Source organism: Taudactylus pleione, unplaced genomic scaffold (assembly GCF_031769625.1).
Source record: "Taudactylus pleione unplaced genomic scaffold, aTauple2 ptg000296l, whole genome shotgun sequence".
NCBI lineage: Eukaryota > Metazoa > Chordata > Amphibia > Anura > Myobatrachidae > Taudactylus > Taudactylus pleione.
Window position 1 is genome coordinate 14,630,733 of NW_028284698.1, and position 20,251 is coordinate 14,650,983.

Below are 20,251 nucleotides of genomic sequence, written 5' to 3' on the forward strand. Positions count from 1 at the left end.
ATCCCCCCTTCCCCTATCCTGACCCTAACCTCCTGGGGGTTGCATGGCCCTAAGTCCCCCCCCAGGAACACTAAACCTCCCCCCCCCCCTGCAGATGTCCGCGCCCGGCATCCCTTCGATTGGGATGCCGGGCGCTGGTCTCCCGGAGTCGGTAAAATGACAGGCGTCTAGATTTAGACGCCTGTCATGTAACCCTCGCCGGAATTAAGTAATCTGAAAGCCGGTGGTCGGCATTGCGTATACTATTAGATACTATTAAATAAAGGCCAAACATATACCAGTAAGTTCATCAGTTTCTGATGAAATTATCATTAGCATGTGTGGGGCTTATGCAGAATTTTAAGAATTTTGCATTTAAATTTAAAAAAAAAAAAACCCAAACCCACAACTGCGTGCATTTACAGATCTACAAGACTGGCAGGATACGTGCAGGTCTACAACAGTAGCAAATGCGCCAGGGTTACACCTGGTATAAAGATACACTTGCTTCCAATTTGTCAAACATTAGTTTGTGAAATACACATTTGTTATTAACGTTAAATAAAATATAACAAAAACTCTGAAATATAGCAGGTAAAGCTCTCCAGCCCCGTACAGGAAGCAAAATAATATCTTGCTCACAAAATCATATAATATATTCATGAGCAATGAATAAAGCACCTATCAGCTTCAGTGATGAATCGTCTATCAGCTCATCAGAAGCATCTAGCTAGTGCATCATGGTGTATGTACACCCCACCTTAGGAACCCACAATTCATACGACTTTGACAAGCATATATGAATCTGTGTGTATTGGGAATGCGCCCTATCTGTACTCAGCCTATGTTAGACGGCCCCTTACCCTCACCTACCTCTGTAGTTGCAAGTTTCCACAAATGTCAGATTTGAGCAAATATAGATGCATGTGTGCTCCCTGTTTTTTGGGCACGTGGAGAACCAACCTACATAATTTACGCTACCCAATCAGTGTCAGCACCATGTGTTTGTGTGGTACTCTACTGAAGCATTCTCAGTGAATCCCTGCCTAATATGTTGACACTATATAATAAAAGGATGGAGTACATTGACAATGCTCCATAATAAGCTACAGCAGCTGACTACATACACAGTGCCGTGCACCTCACAGCTGCAGCTACTTATAGATAGGCACCCCCCATTTGATACACAGGGGAGAGTGGGGCAATACATGTAGAGGAGAGATTGATTAAAAGCCCCTTAAGTACATAATTTGTATTTCCTTTAATTGTTAGTAATGTCATGTAGACATCATTTCATTTCCACATATGCATGATGCTTCCTTTTACCTGGGCAGAATGAACAGTATACACTCCTGCACACTGCCAGGTCCTGCACCCAGTCTGCCTTTATAATGTGCTATTGCCCTTAGAAGCACATTATAATATATTTCTACTGCTTTGGTGCAACAATCCAGCAAAATAAAAGGTGTAAATGATTGATATTGTAATTTTCACACAATATATGAAAATGCTTCTAATGTATGGCACAAAACCATAAAAAGCCATATAAATAATGCATGTGGCTAACAACAAACTGATTACATACTATAGACTCATTAGTACTGTGACTTTATCACTTATTCATGAAAGCCAAATGAAGGCATTTTCATGTGCTTAGAAGAGACCACTAGCGTAACCTGGCCCAGGTACAGACACCTTCTAGCACTTCAGCTCTTGCTGAGCTGCATCATCCATGAGGCTCAGTCATGGGCAATGTGTTGGAGGTCGCCTATCCATGAGTATCATAATAGAATGGCAAGTCCTTGCCTTATAGCTCTCTTATAGAAGGAAACAGAGCTGTAACTAGACTTTTTGGTGCCCTGTGCCAGATAGAGCATTGGCACTCCCCTCATTTTTCAAAGGGACATAATGCACCCAAAAAAGGGCCATGGCTACATGGTGAAAGGCCAGGGAAGAGATAGGGGAAGCCAGGAGATGCTGGGGATGAAATAAGAGGAAGCTACAAGCAAGAATGATAATAAACAGAAATTTGACAGGCCCAAACAGCGCCCCCTGACCTGTGGTGCCCTGTGCGATGGCACCGGCCGCACTACTCTAGCTACGGCCCTGGAAGGAAATGACAATGAACTTGAATGGATAGACTGGAGAGCTTTGGACACAGAGACTGCATCAGTACTCTAATGTGGGGCACATATAATTGTGAATGTGCAATGGCTGGGAAGTAAATACGTTAAGTACATGCAGGACACGTCTTCAGCAATACTTTATTGATATTGCAATGTGTTTTGAGGGGTAAGGTTAGGGGGGTGAGTAAATGTTTTTTGTTGTTACATCAAGCGTTATTGAACACTGAGATCTTTATAGTCGTGCGTGTTCTGTAAATCACAGTCCCAGCAAGCTTTGGCCTGATCACAGCTGTGTATAGCCATCTTATTCCATGGTTTGCAAAGGAAGCAGCTTCTTATAACTGTGCAGAGTAAATCATGTACGTACTGTACTTTACCAGCTGAAACTGAGGCTTATAATTGCATTAAATAGGTTATTTGCACAACCTAATTATAGCAATTACGGAGCCCAGGCAAATCTGAAGAGGGAATGGCCGAGGCATGATACAAATTTCTCTGTGTAAATCTAAAAGTTCCAGGATGACCTATAATTCCAAAAGGAACACACAGTTCTCTCCCAGCCAGTTGATAGAAGTAGGTGGCGTGATTACAAAACAGTTTCTGCAAGCAGTGCTGCATAGCTCTGCCTTAGTATAACTAGCCTTATAGGGGTATTCAATATGGGTGCGATAACATCGTTTTTTGCGTTAATATCGCACTTTTTAACTTTTTTGTGTTAATATCACTGGTTTTTACACCGTATTCAATTTCAAAGACTTATCGCAGTTTTGAAAAGTCTTTGCTAAAAAACGGGGATAAGTTTTCACCATTGAATAGGTGTCGAAAAAAAGTGCAGAATTGGGGTTTAGGGGTGCAGGCTTAAACAAAAATAGCCTGCACCCCTGGGAATGACATTTAAAAAAGAACTGTGTCAAAAAAAGTTTTTAAAAAAAATAGGGACACCCCAAAAAATTAATAAAAAAATTGGGGTGAAAAAAAAAAATGGGAAAAAATTGTTTAAGAATAGGGAAATAGGTTCAGGGCTATTCTGCAAGTATGCGGCAGGTGTTTTCTAGAATAGAATTTATAGCGGCAGGTGCACAAATGCAGAATTTTTTAAAACTTACTTTAGGGACTTAAAAATATGCTAGTACCCATTTTCATGTACCCCAAATTTGATGGGACCACTTAAAAAAACAAAAAAAATAACCTAAGTGCTCTTCTGCATCACTTCTTCAATGTCGGAAAAAAAACACCTGCTGTGGCTATTTAAAACCCCGACCTACAATTAAAGGCTAAAACGGGGGTACCCATAGTGATCCCCCATGTTTTTACAACTTTAGGGGGGTCTTACAATTATTTTAAGGAAAAATTCGTAACTTTACACAAATCCAACTTCGGAGTTTCCCGTTTTCGTTAATTTTATTTTGACTACGGGGATAAGTGGGAGGGCACACCATACCTTTACGCAGAAAAAACTCCGATATGAAACGTTAACTTCGCCAGGGAAGTTAACCTTTCATATTGAATACCCCTCTTATTAATGTTGCTGAATTCCTGGTGACACACCAGAAGAGCTGCTACGGCATGCACTTACACAGTTCAGTCACATCACTGTTTCCAGGGGTAAATATCAAGGAGAGGGTAAAGGGGGGGGGGTCATACAAGGGCAACTGAGCCCAATTTATTAAAATGACTTAAAGTAATTTATTATGAGATATCTTTAGTATAGAATTTCACCCTTACTGTTAGGAACTGGAAACTGGTTTAGTCGGACGTTCAATGAATTTAAATACGATAATCCAGTCAATAACTTGGCATATTTTAATCCTCTAAACCGGAAAATAACCTGACATTTAACAATGTAAATTTACATGCAATAAGCTAAGATTTAAGAGCTGACCTTGAGGGCCTGGAAGTGAGATCACAATTATCCATTTCCAAATTGATCATTAGATGTAAGAGGGGGAAACATTGAGATTGTTAGAAAATTCAACGTTCTGGTTACATAACAACTTTCCTTCAGCAAGACCTACATGCACCAGTGGAAACAAACTATGATCAGTGTTTATAGAGAATACTACAGATCAGTTTAGTATACAATGTACACATGTATGTATATTTGCTGCATTGCTATGTGTGGCACAAATGTGTGAAGTGTTAAACACTGGTACCGCAGACATAAACCATTGCTGCATATATTGCGGATCTGTCTGTCAGTAGAATATGTTGTAGTAAAGTGATTGCTGGGCTGCAGGACCTCATCCATTCCTATATTTTGCTCTCTATTATCAATTCTTGCACAAAATCTCTGCAGGCAGACTAGACACAGAAGTGTTATGCACACGCAACATTTAAACAATGTGTCCTACTGGTCTGTGGAACAAAGGAATGAATTGCTGACATTTTTGAAACACTGATAATAGCTTGCTTTATCCACATTAGCACATGCACAAGTAAACAAGACAAAACAGATCTTTCCCACAATACATGCAATAAATACAAGGCATACAAGGAGAGCATGGCTGAGCAGGCATGTGCTAGAGCTTTCCCATTTAACATGGCTGCTATTGACTGCGATAGTGTTAACAATCAGTTTGCTTATACAAGAGAATAAAAAACATGATTTGAATAATGATCAATTATCATCAGAATGATCAATTATCATCACAATAATCATACTGACATCCAGTGATAAAGTCTTAAATGGACATTACTTTTTCTGCTCATGTTTTTATAATATATTCTCAAACACATTTGAGAACAAAGTAACACCTAATAAACAAATTGAGTTATATTGGAGCAAAAAAAAAGTTGAATTTTTTTTATATATATTTTATAGTAAAACTTAAAACATATTTTCTAACTTTCCAATTACTGGTTTGAGCATAAAAAATAATACTATTTTACTATAATTATATTTTAAATGTTTTTATCATATTATATTGTATTATATTATGATATATATTATTATATATCCTATTAGCAGCTGCATTTTATGATTTAACATGTTGACCATTTCATCAAGATAGCTCCCAGTCAGCAAGTTACTGAGAAGATTGGAAACACGTTAGTAGATCAGTATCTTCAATTGGCCAATAGGAGTATCAAGTGTTTTTTTGCTACATAGATGACTATTCCCTTGGTCCATCAGCAAGATGTATATAACACCAGGCACTTTAATTTGCGTGGTGGTAATGGAAGTATCTTATACACAGTGATAAAATCAACCAATATAATCAGGCATGGTCTCCTTGTATAAAGTGGATCACAAACATATGCAGATGCTGCGCAAATAAACAGAACATAAGGCGAGAGGCTGAAGTTCGCTGGATTCCGCCATCTAATGCAATGGGATGGAGTCAATGAAGTGAAGGAATGAGATTCACAGCAACATAGGTCTAAATTTGCTCATGCTTCAGTGCCCCCCTGGATATGATTTTCAGAGTGAAGAAGACAATGATTTATTGTTGAGCCACGTGCTGACTATGTTCACTGACTGGGTGACCATAAACAAACTCGGTTGCCACAGGCTGTGCCAAGGCTATTTTTGTGCTCACTAGCTCATTTCAGTGATATCATGCTAAAAACAAGTGCTCCGTCTTTTGCTAGCAGCTATTACTGTTTCAGAGCAGGAAGTAAAGAACCCAGCTACTAATGGATAGTGCCAATTCCAGGCAGCCATTATATCAGAAAATGTCATCAGTGGTCTCTGATTTATGTAAAGCAACTGAATGTAGGCCAATCACTAATTAATACAGTCATCATGGTATAAGCAAATAAAAATAATGCAATACAATAAAGACTGCTTAAATTGTATTTTAGTGTGTTACTTGACACAGTATACTTTTTAGTGTTTTGTTTCACTACTTATTGGGGAATAAAAGAAAATTGATACATATGACAATATTATGGACAGGACTGATGACATTTTATGCATGACATCTTATTTGGGTATTTTGCTGGTGTAAAATTATAAGACTGAAGTGTAAAATCTGCCAGCAAAAGTATTGTCCACATCAAGCTGATAATAAATGTTCTTACCTAGTCGTCCAGGAGGTCCACCTGGTCCAGCATTCCCTTTAGGACCCTGTGTTGCTTGCCCCGGGAGACCTGGTTGTCCTGGTGGTCCTGGGCTACCTGAACGCCCAGGATAACCACTGTCTCCTTTGAGGCCAGGAAATCCAGGAGATCCGGGAGGTCCAGAAAATCCTGGCTCACCCTTTGCACCTGCAAGTAGCGCATAAAGTTTTTATTTAAAGCAAGAGTTCAACATGTAGCAATGCACTTGTAAATATATGCCTCCTATATCCGCGGCAAAGGAAGTCCTGTTCCCTTCACACTTTTCATGTCCCCAGCTATACACAGACAAAATTACAGAGCATGTGTATGGCTTTTACAAATTAATTAATTACAGATACGTATGTCTGCTATGCAAGTGCATACAAATACAATAATATGAAAACTACCAACTGGTCTTCAAAGTAACACAAATACTACTAATTAGGAGATTGTACAGAATAATTAATGATCAAAAGATAAATTAATGAATTGGAAACTCTACCTGGACTCCCAGGATTTCCCGGCAGGCCTGGTGACCCGAATCCTGGTAATCCTGAAACACAGATATACATATTTATAAAAGCTCAAGGCGTATAATATATTGTGATCACACCTGATGACCACTGACCTGGTTCTCCTTTAAGACCAGCAGGCCCAGGAATACCATCTTGACCTGGTTGACCCTTTTCACCTGGAGAACCTGGAGGCCCTGGACGACCTGCATCTCCTACAATACATAAAATTTAATTTTGTAAAGGAAACATTATGCATGTCAATCTAGATTAGATTACCCATGTGAAACATTTAATATTTAAAGCAATATGGTAAAAAAAAAAAGTCAAAAGAAAGTGAACAAATATGTGTACATACAACTTTACCCACAGAAAGGCAAATGCATTCTGAATGTGAAAACTAATATTTAGGGCAAAATAGTAAATGGTAACAGTATTGAATTTCTAGTAAAAGTAACAATCTATGCAGGGGCGTGGCCTGGAATAGCATGGAGTAGGAGCTATTCTCCTGCAAGATCCATTGCATATATCCTGTTCCTTAATGGATCTGTTTTATGCATACCTACAGCAGCATCGGAGCTCTTGCTGACTTCCATGGTTTAATCTCCGTGTCCGGCTTCAAAGCAGTTTCCGACCTAGTCCCCGGGCCTGCAGATGTCCTCCACGGCTTCTCTTCTGTTGTCCAGTGTTCCTTCTCCTTGCTGGTCTCTGGTGCTTGTGAGGATCACCTGGCAGCCTGACGGAATGCCCACTCTCTGCCTGCGCTCGGGCTAAACACTCAGCCTTCCACTCCTGTGTTCCCTGGAGTATGCAGCACCTTGTTGAGCACTCCAAGTGGGGTGGACCCAGTGGCCATCTTGTTCTTCTAGATGCTGGAGCGTTTGGTGCAGTGGCCATCTTTTCTGCCAGGGGCTATGACTGTCTAATACCCCATAAGTGCTGGTGTCCATTCCTTAACTTCGACCTTCGGACTTTGTCTAGTCTGTCCATACATGTTCTTTCTTCGTCCTCTCTCCCTTTGCCATTTATCCACCTCTCTATCTTTCTCTCTGCCTCCATGGGAATAATATACTCACCTTTCACAAGTACCTGTATTCTAAGGATTTACTGGGATTACTTTATTGGAAACTTTGATAGTTCTCCTCTTTGCTAGCTTACTAAACTTTTTATTTAGTGACTGTGCCATTTTTCTCTATTGTTATTTTGTGTCCTGGATGCTGCTCTAGTTGATATTACCTGTGTCATAACTCCTGGTGTTGTGTTATCTGGTCCATTATGGGGTATACATGACATGCTGCCAGAAAATTGGAAAAATATGCCTGCTGGTCCTCCATGATCTCTGATCCAGAGGTGGTCCAGTCTTCTTCATCCTCCTGTCTGTATCAGTTACAGAGGATCATCAATTACAGCAGCAAGTTATTCAGGCTATTTCATCCTCAGTGTGTAATGGATAAAATTGGGGAGGTTCAGGTCGATCTTTCATTGATTCGGCATAATCTACACAACATTAGACAGAAGGTAGAGGAGGCGCAGCACAGTATCTCTGATTTGGAGGATCTTACAGCTCCCGTGAAAAGTGACACTGCTCTTAATGACCAAATGGTCACATATAAGCATACTTTAAGTATCGTAACAATATCTGTTTTGTAGGTCTTTCAGAACGTGCTTAGGGGTCTCACCCAGAATATTTCCTTGAAAAATTACTGGTACCGACTTTTGAAAAGGATGTTTTCTCTCCTCAATTTGTAGTGGAACGTGCACATTGAATTCCAACACAGCTGCCTCCACAGGGAACTCCATCACACACATTCATTGCTAACTCCTTCACTTCAGGGATGCTGTTCTTCATTTGTTCTTCGTTTGGCCTGACTTTAAGGTCCACTAAAGTCTGGGAACCACACTGTGTCAGTGTTTCCAGACTTTGCTTTAGACGTTCAGAACAACAGCACTAGATTAAGAGACAGCTTTGTTATCTTCAACTACCCTATGATATGCCAGGCTTTGGTTGGTCGTGGATGGCAGAACCGATTTCTTCAACAATTCACTAGAGGCCACTGCCTGGTTGAAGCTGCTATGAATTCTCGGTTACTGCGTAGTTATTCTGTATTTTATGGGAACTTGAGTCTGTGGTAATTTCTAAAGTCAATATACTGTATTGTTTCTAAGTATAGAGTTTTAAAGTTTTTTTTATTCCTCCTATATGCTGTGTGTGGTGGTCCTCTGGCACACCCTTTGGGGGCAGATGCTATTCTTTTCCATGCTGTGATGTCTCCTGTTGTGTTCCTCCCTATTTTTCATCATGTCCGTGAGTAAATCTGCAGTGGGGGGGGACTATGGCCCTGATTCAGAGCCGGACGCTCTGACCAGAGCGCTCGCTCTGAATCAGGGCCCACCTCCATTAAAATGGAGCGTCCTCCTGGACGCTCGTATCAGCATATACGAGCGTCCAACAAGATGGTCGCGATGGTCTTGACCATCGCGACCATCGGACTTGCGAGTGAAACCCTGTGGTCGGGTTTCTCAACCGCAAGGCCAGGAGTGATTTTGGCTCTATCAGAGCCAAAATCACTCCCACTGACATCACTAGTGATGTCAGTGGGGCCGGCTTCAGACGGTAGGCGTTCCCATAGGAACGCCTCCGTCTGGCAGGCACGCCCCCGGAACGCCCATCAAAGGGGGCGTGCTGTCAATCAACATCGACAGCAAGCCCCCTTTGGTGCGAGACCCGGAGCGATGGAAAGTCCTTCGCTCGCCGGGTCTCGCGCATGCGCATGACGGAGCTCCCTCCGTCGTGCGCATGCACAGTGGGGACCATTGACCCACTTGCGAGCGTACTGCCGCTCGCGAGTGGGTCTGAATGACCCCCTATGTTTGCTCACCTTGAATGTCCGAGGCTTGGGTGACAAGGTGAAACATGCTTTGGTTAAGTCACAGGACCAGAAATATGCTTCTGATGTAGTCTTCTGATGTAGTCTGCTTGGTAGAGACCTATCTATGTGGATAGTATTAGCCCTTAAGAAACGCAGTGTAGGATAGGCATACCATTGGACAAACGCTTCCCACTCCCAAGATGTTACCAATTTAGACAAAAAACATCTTACTTATAAACTGGAGTGTGCTCAGACTGACCTGTCATGTTTGTTCACCTTTAGCTATTTACATTCCTCCCCCTTTTAATAATGAGGTGCTGAAAAAGGCAGCCACATTTTTGGACCAGTCCCTTAATACTCCTATTATTTGCTTGGGGGATTTTAAAAATGTATTGGATACTCCTTTGCATAGTTAGAAGGAATCCTCTGCCTTCTTTTCTACTGGGCGAACACATTTGCAAGGCTCATGGATCAAAAATGGGCATGGTGGATGCATGGAGGCATGAATATGCTAATGTAGACATTTTTCCTGCAAGTCCTGCATTTATTACTCTATGGGGTATACTTACAAAAGCTTCTAAAACAGACAAGTGGTGGTGTTGTCCATAGCAACTAACCATATTCTGTCTATCATTTCTCTGTTGCATTCTAGAAAATTAAAGGCATAATCTCATTGGTTGCTATGGGAAACACCACCATTTGTCTGTTTTAGAGGTAAATTTACGAAAACTTCTATGTCCCATATAGACTCAGGGCCTGATTCAGAGGCGCACGCAATTTGCGTGCGCTCGCTTTGAATCAGGGCGTCCCTATTATTTTTTTTTTACCAGCGTCCAGGCCACTCGCACAGCTGTGGGTGACCACCCACAGCTAGTGCGTGCGGCCTGGCGATGGTCGCAATAATCGCAACCATCGGGATTGCGTGGTAGGGTCTCAGGTCTCGCAAGCCCGAGTGGACTTCCTGCTCTAATAGAGCAGGAAGTCCACTACTGAAATCACTAGTGATGTCAGTAGGGCCACCCACAAACGGCAGGTGTTCCTTCGGGAACGTCTCCGTTTGTGCAGCCACCGCCCCTCCCCACCTATAAAACTGGGCGAGCTGTCGATCAACATCGACAGCTGCCCCGTCTTGTAGCGAGCCCCAAAGCGAGTGGTTTCTCATTCGCTCTGGGGCGTGCGCACGCCATGTGTGCGCAATGGCCCACCATCGACCTGCTTGCGAGCGCCGTGCGCTTGCGAGACGGTCTGAATCAGGCACTTAATCTTTCTCTTCTGCCCATTACTACCATTGGTTACACAGGGTTATTTCAGATCATTCCCCTGTTTCTGTAACTCTGGATCTCCTTGGGGACCAAGACGTCTCATTTTGGAAGTTGAACCCGTTTTTTTTTTTACCATGATGGGTGTGAGGTTCAAAATTGATATTTGCATGGGAGTGGTACTTAGGGGATAATTCGCACATTTCTCACACGTCCGTTTGGGATGCCTTTAAGGCCGTTCAGAGGGGTACATTTATTTATAGGGTTGCGCAGAGTAAATGCTTTTACCGGAGAAGGGAGGGTGAATTGGAGCAATTTAGAGTGCCTTTAGGTCACCTCACGGTCAGACGTCCACCGGGTCGCCTTATTAATTGCACAAAATAGAATTGTCTAACTACCTGTTTGATAAATCCAAGCATACTTTTCTCCAGGCATGATCTTCATTCCCAAGCAGATGTAGGCGGTAGCCGCTTGGCCTGCCTGACTAGAAACAAACTTGACTAATAGAACCATTCCTGCTATTTTGGATTTGGAGAGGGTCATCAAGGTTGTGGGGCATCAGATAGCGGGCAGATGCCTTTGTTGTATTTTTTCTTGAACTTTATGCATCATATGCGGTGTACTCCAAACAATTGCTTACATATTTGGAAGAGGTGGAATTGCCAAAGATCTCTGGTAAAGCAGTGGGTTTTCTGGATGCTCCTTTTACAGAAGTGGAGTTGGATCATGCAATTTCCACATTCCCTAATAATAAAGCCCTGGAAGTGGATGGAATCCCCCCAATGAAACATACAAAACTTTCAAGTAGTTTTTTATCCCCCGTTTGTTGGTTACATATATCAAACTGTTTGAGCTGGACTTACTGCCTTCCTCCATGTCAGAGGCTTTGAGTGTTCTTTTATCTACTGTAAGCCGGGGAAAGAGCCACTTTATGTAGAGTCCTATTTCAAAACAGGCTTTATGCCTGGAAAGTACACTATTCAAAATTTAAGACAGTTATTTACTCATCTTCAGGCCTCACATTCTGCTGAGGATGGGGCAGTAGTTGTGTCCTTGGATGCCGCTAAGGCCTTTCACTCAATAGAGTGTGGGTACTTATGGGAAGTACTCAGTCGGTTTGGCTTTAGTTCTAACTTATTTGCGCGAGGTTCAGCTTCTGTATCCTTCACGGTGTCCCATGTTACAGTCTATGGATTAAGTTGAGAGAGATAAAGTTCCAACCAATAAGTTCCTAACTGTCATTCTTCAAACACAGCCTATAAAAAGACAGTAAGAAGCTTATTGGTTGGGACTTTATTTATCTCCACTTTATCTCTCTCGGAGCTTTGATACATCTCCCCCATTGTTCTAATGTTATAACTTTGAACATGATGCTTTAAGAAAATGTTTACAGTCATAATGATGACAATATTAGAATGCTTTAAATAATATTACAACAATGTCAGAAATCTCCCGTCGATATTACGTTGTTGACATATTGACTGTTGACAGAATAACCATCAACATTATGTATATATACCATTTCTTACCCCTTGATCCTGGAGAGCCTGGGCCACCAGGGTTCCCTGGAGGTCCATCGAGTCCTTTTGATCCAGGAAGTCCTGGAGAACCTAAAAAATGAATAAGGAGAGATGACAGTTATTTCAGAGGGTGACATATTTTTATGATGGATCATAAACACACCCAATATTGTGTAATTTTTCCAAAAATGTTGGGAATATCCAACCCAAGACAATATAAAGATGACCCCGAAGAAAGGGAAGCTATTTCAGGTGAAATTTTGGTGTAAGATCAATAGATCTTTGTTGGATTTCTAATGAGGTGCCCTGGAAATAATATATATTAATTTTTATAATAAATATTTCCAAGGTGTCTTTTGATATAACTCTTGTACATGTTGTAATGTTACTATATTTTATCCCAAAGTATTACTATGAATACAGTAACACTAATTGTAAGTAAATAGGAGGTGATGACAGAACTCATGCAAACCAGGATGGACCAGATTAACTTTCCTTTTACTGTATATTGACACCTTGTGTAACAGATATTTTGTGGTTTAAACAAGGTGATGATACCTGAAAACCCGTGGACACCTGTATCGCCTTTAGAGCCTGAAACTCCTGGTAATCCGGGCAACCCAGGGTTTCCTGCATCCCCTTTACTGCCTGGAGTGCCTGGAAAACCTGCTTGTCCAGGTTCACCCTAAAATGACCAATACAAATAGTTATAATATGAACAAATTCAGGTGTCACATGTGGTGCTCACCATTAGCAAATGAGTAATAAATTCACTTCCAAAAAATAATATAAGGTTGCAATTACATATATATGTAATAAGTTACATCAGACTTTGATAAATCAATAAAGGATAATTCAGCAATCCTATGTAAATAACGGACCCAAACAACTACTTACCTGCATTCTGGGAAGCAGGCTATCTGGGCAGTCCATTCGATGCTTTGGCCACACCCACTTATGTGCTACTTGCTCCCTCTGGCATTGTGTTGTTGGTAACATGCTGCCTGTCCACAACTAGTCCAGGTCAGCAGGAAAATCCCAACCACCAACAACACACCACCAGACCAGCGGGAGAGTGCAGGAGTGAGTCGAGCTGTGATAGACATAAGATAACTAGGACCAGCCAGACACCCAGAACCTTAGCTAGTAATCTTTTGGGCCTATGTTTTACCTGCCTCAGAGCATGTACTCAAAACAAAGGACATGGAAGAAAAGCATGCAACAAAAGCAATCTAGAAGTACAATGCAGTGCTACGTAACCTAGGCTACAAGCTTTAGCACTATTAGAATGGATGACAAGACAATGGTCCTGATTCAGAGATGTACACAAACACATGTCTGCGTACATCTCTGATTGATGGGGGTCTGCGCATGTGCAGAATGGGCCCTGCATGATCTCTCACATGATCTCTCACAGTCCCCCCATTTGGGGGCAGACACAAGGACCGTTCTCTAAAACCAGGGACATGTCGCTCCCGCTTTGGATGCATGCCTAGCTCAGGGTCTGCGTTGTCGGATGCAAACTTCCAGAACCCGGCTGTCCATTTCCAACAGCCAGGCTGAGTAAGCTTCAACTTATTCAGCCTGGCCAAAGCAGGAACCATTAGTGATCTGAGACAGCATCTACAGACACTGGTCTCGAATCACAGATGAATGCAGGAGGTGTCTACTTCCTACAGACACCTCCTGCTGCATTTGCATTTTAGTTGGACGGTATTGCACAGCCGCTTCCCTGTGGCCATGTAATACATTCCATCTCTGATCAGGCTCAATGTCTGTTCATGTTTTCCCAATAATTTTTTCTCTTGTATTCTAGTCTGAAATTGAGATTTTTTTTCTCATATACTCTATATTGTAAAAGGAATTATATATCTTTTATATAAAATTAATTGGTCTGTTTGTTTGTCCGGCTACGCATTCGGGCACCCCTGAACCGAATGGTATGAAACAAACGCGAGGTGGTCCAGTTAGAGCCTGGCTAGATTTTAGGGGGGCGTCAGGGTCCCGGTCATACCTCCCAATGATGTACTCTGGGCAGAACTTTGACCTGGCTTCCACAGGATGGATTTGGATGAAAACGTCACAGAGTAGTAACATTGGATCCCAGAAGACATACTAGGGGATTGAGGTCCTGGTCGGATCTCCCATTGGTGTACGCTGGGCAGAACTTTGACCTGGGGAGCCTGTTCTGGGCCTTCCACTGGATGGATTTGGATGAAAACTTCACAAAGGGGTGGCAATTGGTATGGGATGCCTAATAGAGTGGTTGGGTTTGGGTCCTGGTCAGACCTCACAATGAAGTGCCCTGAGCAGAACTTTGACCCAGGGAGCCTCTTCTGGGCCATCCACAGGATGGATTTGGACTACATCACATAATTTGGATGAAAATTTCACAGAGTTCATTGCCTGGGACCCACGTGGAACCAGCCAATGAGCGGCCGCTACATATAAAGCGGCCGCTGATTGGCTAGCAGCCCATGAGAAATAACAGATGATTTTGGTCATCTGTCATTTTGCGAGGTGTAAGTATATGTAACAACATATACTTACACGTTTGGCAAGGTTCGCGTAAGTCGTTTTTTTGTTTTGTCAAGTTCCTGGATGCTACTGAGAACGGCACCAGGATGGAGGTGAGTATGGGATTTTTTTTCCAGGTAAATCCGTGGATTCTACATGGGAGAAGTGGACCGACCGGCTGGTACAGGTAAATATGTGTGAGTGGGTTAGGTGTATGGAATAAAGTTTTACGAGATACGGTGTGTGTGTACTGTGATTTTTTAACTATTTATTTTACAGTGGGGGTACGGGTGCTGGCCGCCTGCTGGCACTTATAGTTCCACAAGTGCCAAAGGTCAGGCATGCTGGCACCTATAGTTCCACTGTAAAATACAATAGTTTTCTCTATTTTACACTTTATTACAACTGTACCCACCTCTCCAGGGTGCAGGGAAGCGCTCCGGGCTTCAGACCAAGCCTGGGGTTTCGGGAGAGGGGGGACCCCTTTTCTGGGGGGTCCTCACCTCTCCTGAGATCCCCGGCTTGGCCTGATCACCTTGGGGTGAGAATGCTTTGGCCATGGAGACCCAGTAATAGGGTCTCCTGGCTGTGACATTACACCTTAGTCGGATTGGGTCAGGTGCTGGTTTTAAATCTAGGGGGACTCCTAAGCAATTTTTTTCCCCCTATATTTAGAACCAGCACTGGCCCTGCAGCCAGGTGCTGGTTCCTAAATTATGGTGGAACCCTACTCGTTTTGTTCCCTGTAATTTTTGGAACCAGGACTGGCTGACCAGTCCGGGGCTGGTGATGCTTTTGGGGGGGGGGATACTACCGTATATACTCGAGTATAAGCCGAGTTTTTCAGCACATTTTTTGTGCTGAAAAAGCACCCCCTCGGCTTATACTCGAGTCATGCCCGCATGGTACGCTGCTGAGTAGCGTACCATGCGGGCCGCGGTGCAGACTGTGTCACTGTGACACAGCCTGCACCGCGTGTGTAGCGCTGACCGGACGGAGTTCGGTCAGCGCTACACACTGCTAAACACACAGCCGCCGGAGCCGGCAGCTATGTGTTTGGTATAATCAGCAGCCGCTGAGAGTCTGTCAGACTCTCAGCGGCTACTGCTGCTCCCACTGCGGGAGCCATCTTCCGGCTCCCGCAGTGGGTAATGGGAGAGACGTCGTCATGACGACGTCTCTCCCATTATGCAAAGCGGCGGAGGAGCCTGTAGCAGCGTCGGGACCAGGAGCGGGGTTACAGGTAAGTGTGGTGTTTTTTTTACATTTCTTTCTACTGGGGGGGCTACTACCGGGGGGTACTACCAGGGGGGGATATCGCTACTGGGGGCACTACCAGAGGGGGGGGATTAATAATGGGGGAACTACCAGGGGGGGGATGTTGCTACTGGGGGCACTACCAGGGAGGGGGGGAATACTGGGGGCACTACCAGGGGGGATGTTGCTACTGGGGGCACTACCAGGGGGGGTTAATATTGGGGGCACTACCAGGGGGGGATATTGCTACTGGGGGCACTACCAGGGGGGGGATTAATACTGGGAGCACTACCAGGGGGGGATGTTGCTACTGGGGGCACTACCAGGGGGGGATTAATACTGGGGGCACTACCAGGGGGGGATATTGCTACTGGGGCACTACCAGGGGGGGTATTACTACTGGGGGCACTACCAGGGGAGATATTACTACTGGGGGCACTACCAGGGGGGGATTACTACTGGAGGCACTACCAGGGGGGGATTACTACTGGGGACAGTACCAGGGGGGGATTACTACCAGTAGCTGCTGCATTTCCCACCCTAGGCTTATACTCGAGTCAATAAGTTTTCACAGTTTTTCGTGGTAAAATTAGGTACCTCGGCTTATATTCGGGTCGACTTATACTCGAGTATATACGGTACGTAATTTTTGCAGAGAGAAAACACTGAAATCTTGGGTGAGTAATCTCATCTAAACTTGCAACTCCGGGGAGATATCTCGATCTGCATCACCATCGGAAAACTCACTTGCAGCTAAACTCATTTCTTAGTAAATTTGCGAAATGAAAAATGGGAAAATCACCCGAGATTCGGTGATGCAAATCGAGATTAAAAAAAAAAAACTTGTCCAAACTCGATTCTTAGTAAATTTACCCCTTAGACTCTTCAAGAGTCAGGTAGATTGCTACTATTTTAGGGAGTCCCCCTGACATCAGGGAGAGTTGGCAAGTATGTCCTGAGACCATGGAATCCTAGAATGTGTTTGGTCCTAATGATATGAAAATATACTTGAAAAAACTATTGTAGGCAAAAAGAAAGATTTTTTTTGTAAATTTTTACGGTACATTTGCACTTGGAAATGTTGTACATCACAGTGCTGCTGGGTCTCTGCACTGGATGCAATTGTATCCACAGGACAAACAATAATACAATAAAATGAAAACTCTACCCTATAGCATAAACAAGAAATAAACCAAAGTGAATAAGAAACATATTTAGCAAAAGTTTCAAGAAGAAATGTGCAAAAGCCAATAGAGTAATTTGAACTGGGAAAATACCTTTAGTCTAACAGTACATGCATCAGGAATTAGATTCATGGAAATGAAAGTTACAGATTTCCTGTGGCAAATATAGGAGCTGTAATGGAAATCTAGAACACTTGAGAACCATATATAAGAAGTGCTTGATACACATACAGTACTGTAAATATGTAGTGCTTTTCTATCTTAATTTACCTATATCCCTTCATGTGCCAGTTTACTAATCCATTCTCACCTCCATACATGCAGTAAGGGCAGCAGACCTCATACATACAGTATAAAGCAAAAAATATATTAGTTATTGTTGTAAACTTTCATTTGTGCAGTTACACATAAATTTACACCAAAGTACAAGGGTTTGTGGAGGAGCAGCAGATTGCAAAGGCTGATTGGAAAAGTTGAATGGAGTGAGGGTGCAACATGAAAACTATATGGCACTGGTGAGCATAGTTTTGCAGAGCAGTGCAAAGCAAGATCCAATTTTGCAGAACGAGATTAGTAAATTGGCTGGGTAGAGAGTAGGAATGCACTTTTCTATGTGATCAACAGAACGCCTTAAGCTGGGTACACACTAGACGATATTGTAGCATGGCCCCCTTTACACCCCCGCCGTCGCTGCCGGCATCAGCAAGTGCGTATGCACTTGTCAATGCCGGCACCCCCGCCGGGTCCGTCGCGAACTATGTCGTTCTGGGTATACATCGTCTAATGTATACCCAGCTTTAGGTGCACCAGTGCATACAAATCGTTTGGTGCTGCATATCCAGTACACTTTATAAATGAATTCTGGCATGTCCTGCAATGCCAGCTATCTAGTATGGTTATTGGTTCCTGTGTTTAAGGGAATAAAGGCTGATGCTGATTGACATAGACAGATATTATGGAAAAGAGGGAGTGCCTAAGCATTTTAGTCTTGTTCCCTTTAAAGAACTACTGTAACATACCTGATGAAAATATCTTGCCTTGAATTTTATTTACTTAAAATGCCCATTTGACTTAATTCCAGTCATGATTAGTTAAAAACAGTATATGTTTAATTAATAATATGGATTAAATATGTACCTTTTGTCCAGGCAGGCCAGGTTGTCCACCACCTGAAATTCCTGAATCACCTTTGTCACCTTTTGGCCCACTAAATCCTGAAGATCCTGGTGATCCAGGACGCCCTGGTTGTCCAGGTGAGCCCTTTGCAGCAGATGGGCCTATAAGGACAGTGATAGGTAGAATAGTATTTTAAAAAAAGCAGTTACTGTAGACCCATTTTCAAATATTTTCTGACGATATATTGCTTAACTACAGAAGCAAAAGGGTGTTATTGAAGCCACATATCATAATTTGCTGTAAACAAATCATTGCAATATATCAGTTTCATCATGTTGCTGCACACATGCTCCACTGTCAGTTATTCTGAAAAATGTAATTTTTGTCTTGATTTCTTCTAGTTGCACAATCTTACATTACTCTAAGGGTTTACAGATTTGTCCTCATAAGGGTTGAATATGTCGATGTTGACCATGTTCATATTAATCATGTAGACAGTGATGAAATGTAGACAGGTTAGAATGTCGACATATATTCCCTGGTGGCCCAGCGGTGACTTACCTTCTCCCGATGGCTGCAACTGCTCCAGGAGCATTTCCTGGGTCAGACCTCCGACATTAGACTATTCGGGTGAGTATTTCTCCCCCAATCCCTACCCCTAACCTTCCCTCTAGTGCATAATTCCCCCACCCACCCTGTAGCCTAACCCTAACCTTCCCCAGTAGTCCTACCCTAACGCTCCTGCCCGCAGCCTAGCCCTAATGTCGACTACACATTGCATGTCAACATTTTCACAATGTTGACATTATAACTGTCGACATTGTGGTGTGCTGTGACTTTAACCACACAATAAATTGTTTTAAACACATACAAAGTCACAGATGAAGCACATTGGAATTTGGCGTTAGAAAAAAAATTCAGACTCAGTTGCACACAGATATACAAACGCTGCACATCAAATTGATCATTGTAATCTAGTAATGTAGTTTCGTTGCGCCCAATTGTTTTATTTATGTGAATAAGACACACATTTTGAGCAACAAATACGCACAGCATGGCCGAGTCGCCCAGGGCCATGCACCAGCCCTGCGAAGGTGCCGAATCCCCAGCTGAACATGGGCACTGGGCCGCAACACGCCCACGTCTGGCTTCCTCCCTGTCACCACCCAGTAACGCCCCTGAAATTGCCACTCTCTGCGTCCAAATTCGTCCTGCGGCTCCTGCCGGTTACCATCGGGACGCATGCTCAGTGCATCTCAGATGCATGCGCAGGCTGAAAACACTTTCCACTAGCGTGCGGCATCGACATAACGTGTATATCTGAATTAGGTCCACATTCTCATATTCTTTCTAGTGCTCTCCACCCTGGCAGCCCATCAGATCCTGCTACCAGAGCTAGATGCCTTTATGTTGCAAAATAAAGTACAGATGCACCCATGTTCATTGTGGTTGATAGCAGCACAAACATGCCAGCGAATTGCGCTATGCACCACGCTATGCTAAGGCGCATCCAAGATCGCGGGAGTGCGTCTCCATTCAATCCTATGGAGATGCGAAAGCGCGTCCCTGATCGCAGGCGTGCGTCTGCCATTATATCCTATGGAGACGTGAATGCGTGTTTTCGATAGTGGGAGTCCGTCTCGTGCCACACATAGTGCGATTCGCTGCACTATGGACAACAATGTAGCTGGGCAAATCTGTCCTAGACTGAGGGTACCTTGATACGAATGGTGGAACTACAGGGGATGCAGCTGCTACAAAACCCAGAAGTGGGGGAAGCAATACCATGTTGACCACCCCTAATCCAAGGTCCCCAACCCTCTCAGAAAAGAGCAGAGTGATGAGGCCTTGAGGCTAATGTAGCAATGCT

The 20,251-nt window shown here is 43.2% G+C and overlaps 1 protein-coding gene across 1 annotated transcript in view; it reads right to left on the reverse strand.

Annotated features, from left to right (window-relative positions):
• The window catches only part of COL4A5 (collagen type IV alpha 5 chain), a 227,725-nt gene that overhangs the window by 39,161 nt on the left and 168,313 nt on the right, over nt 1-20,251 (reverse strand). The window contains exons 36-41 of the mRNA XM_088482860.1: nt 18,403-18,542; nt 12,866-12,992; nt 12,317-12,397; nt 6,775-6,873; nt 6,649-6,699; nt 6,129-6,314 (exon numbers count right to left, since the gene is read on the reverse strand). Coding sequence (XP_088338986.1) covers nt 6,129-6,314; nt 6,649-6,699; nt 6,775-6,873; nt 12,317-12,397; nt 12,866-12,992; nt 18,403-18,542 — 684 coding nt within the window. The remainder of the gene's footprint in view (nt 1-6,128; nt 6,315-6,648; nt 6,700-6,774; nt 6,874-12,316; nt 12,398-12,865; nt 12,993-18,402; nt 18,543-20,251) is intronic.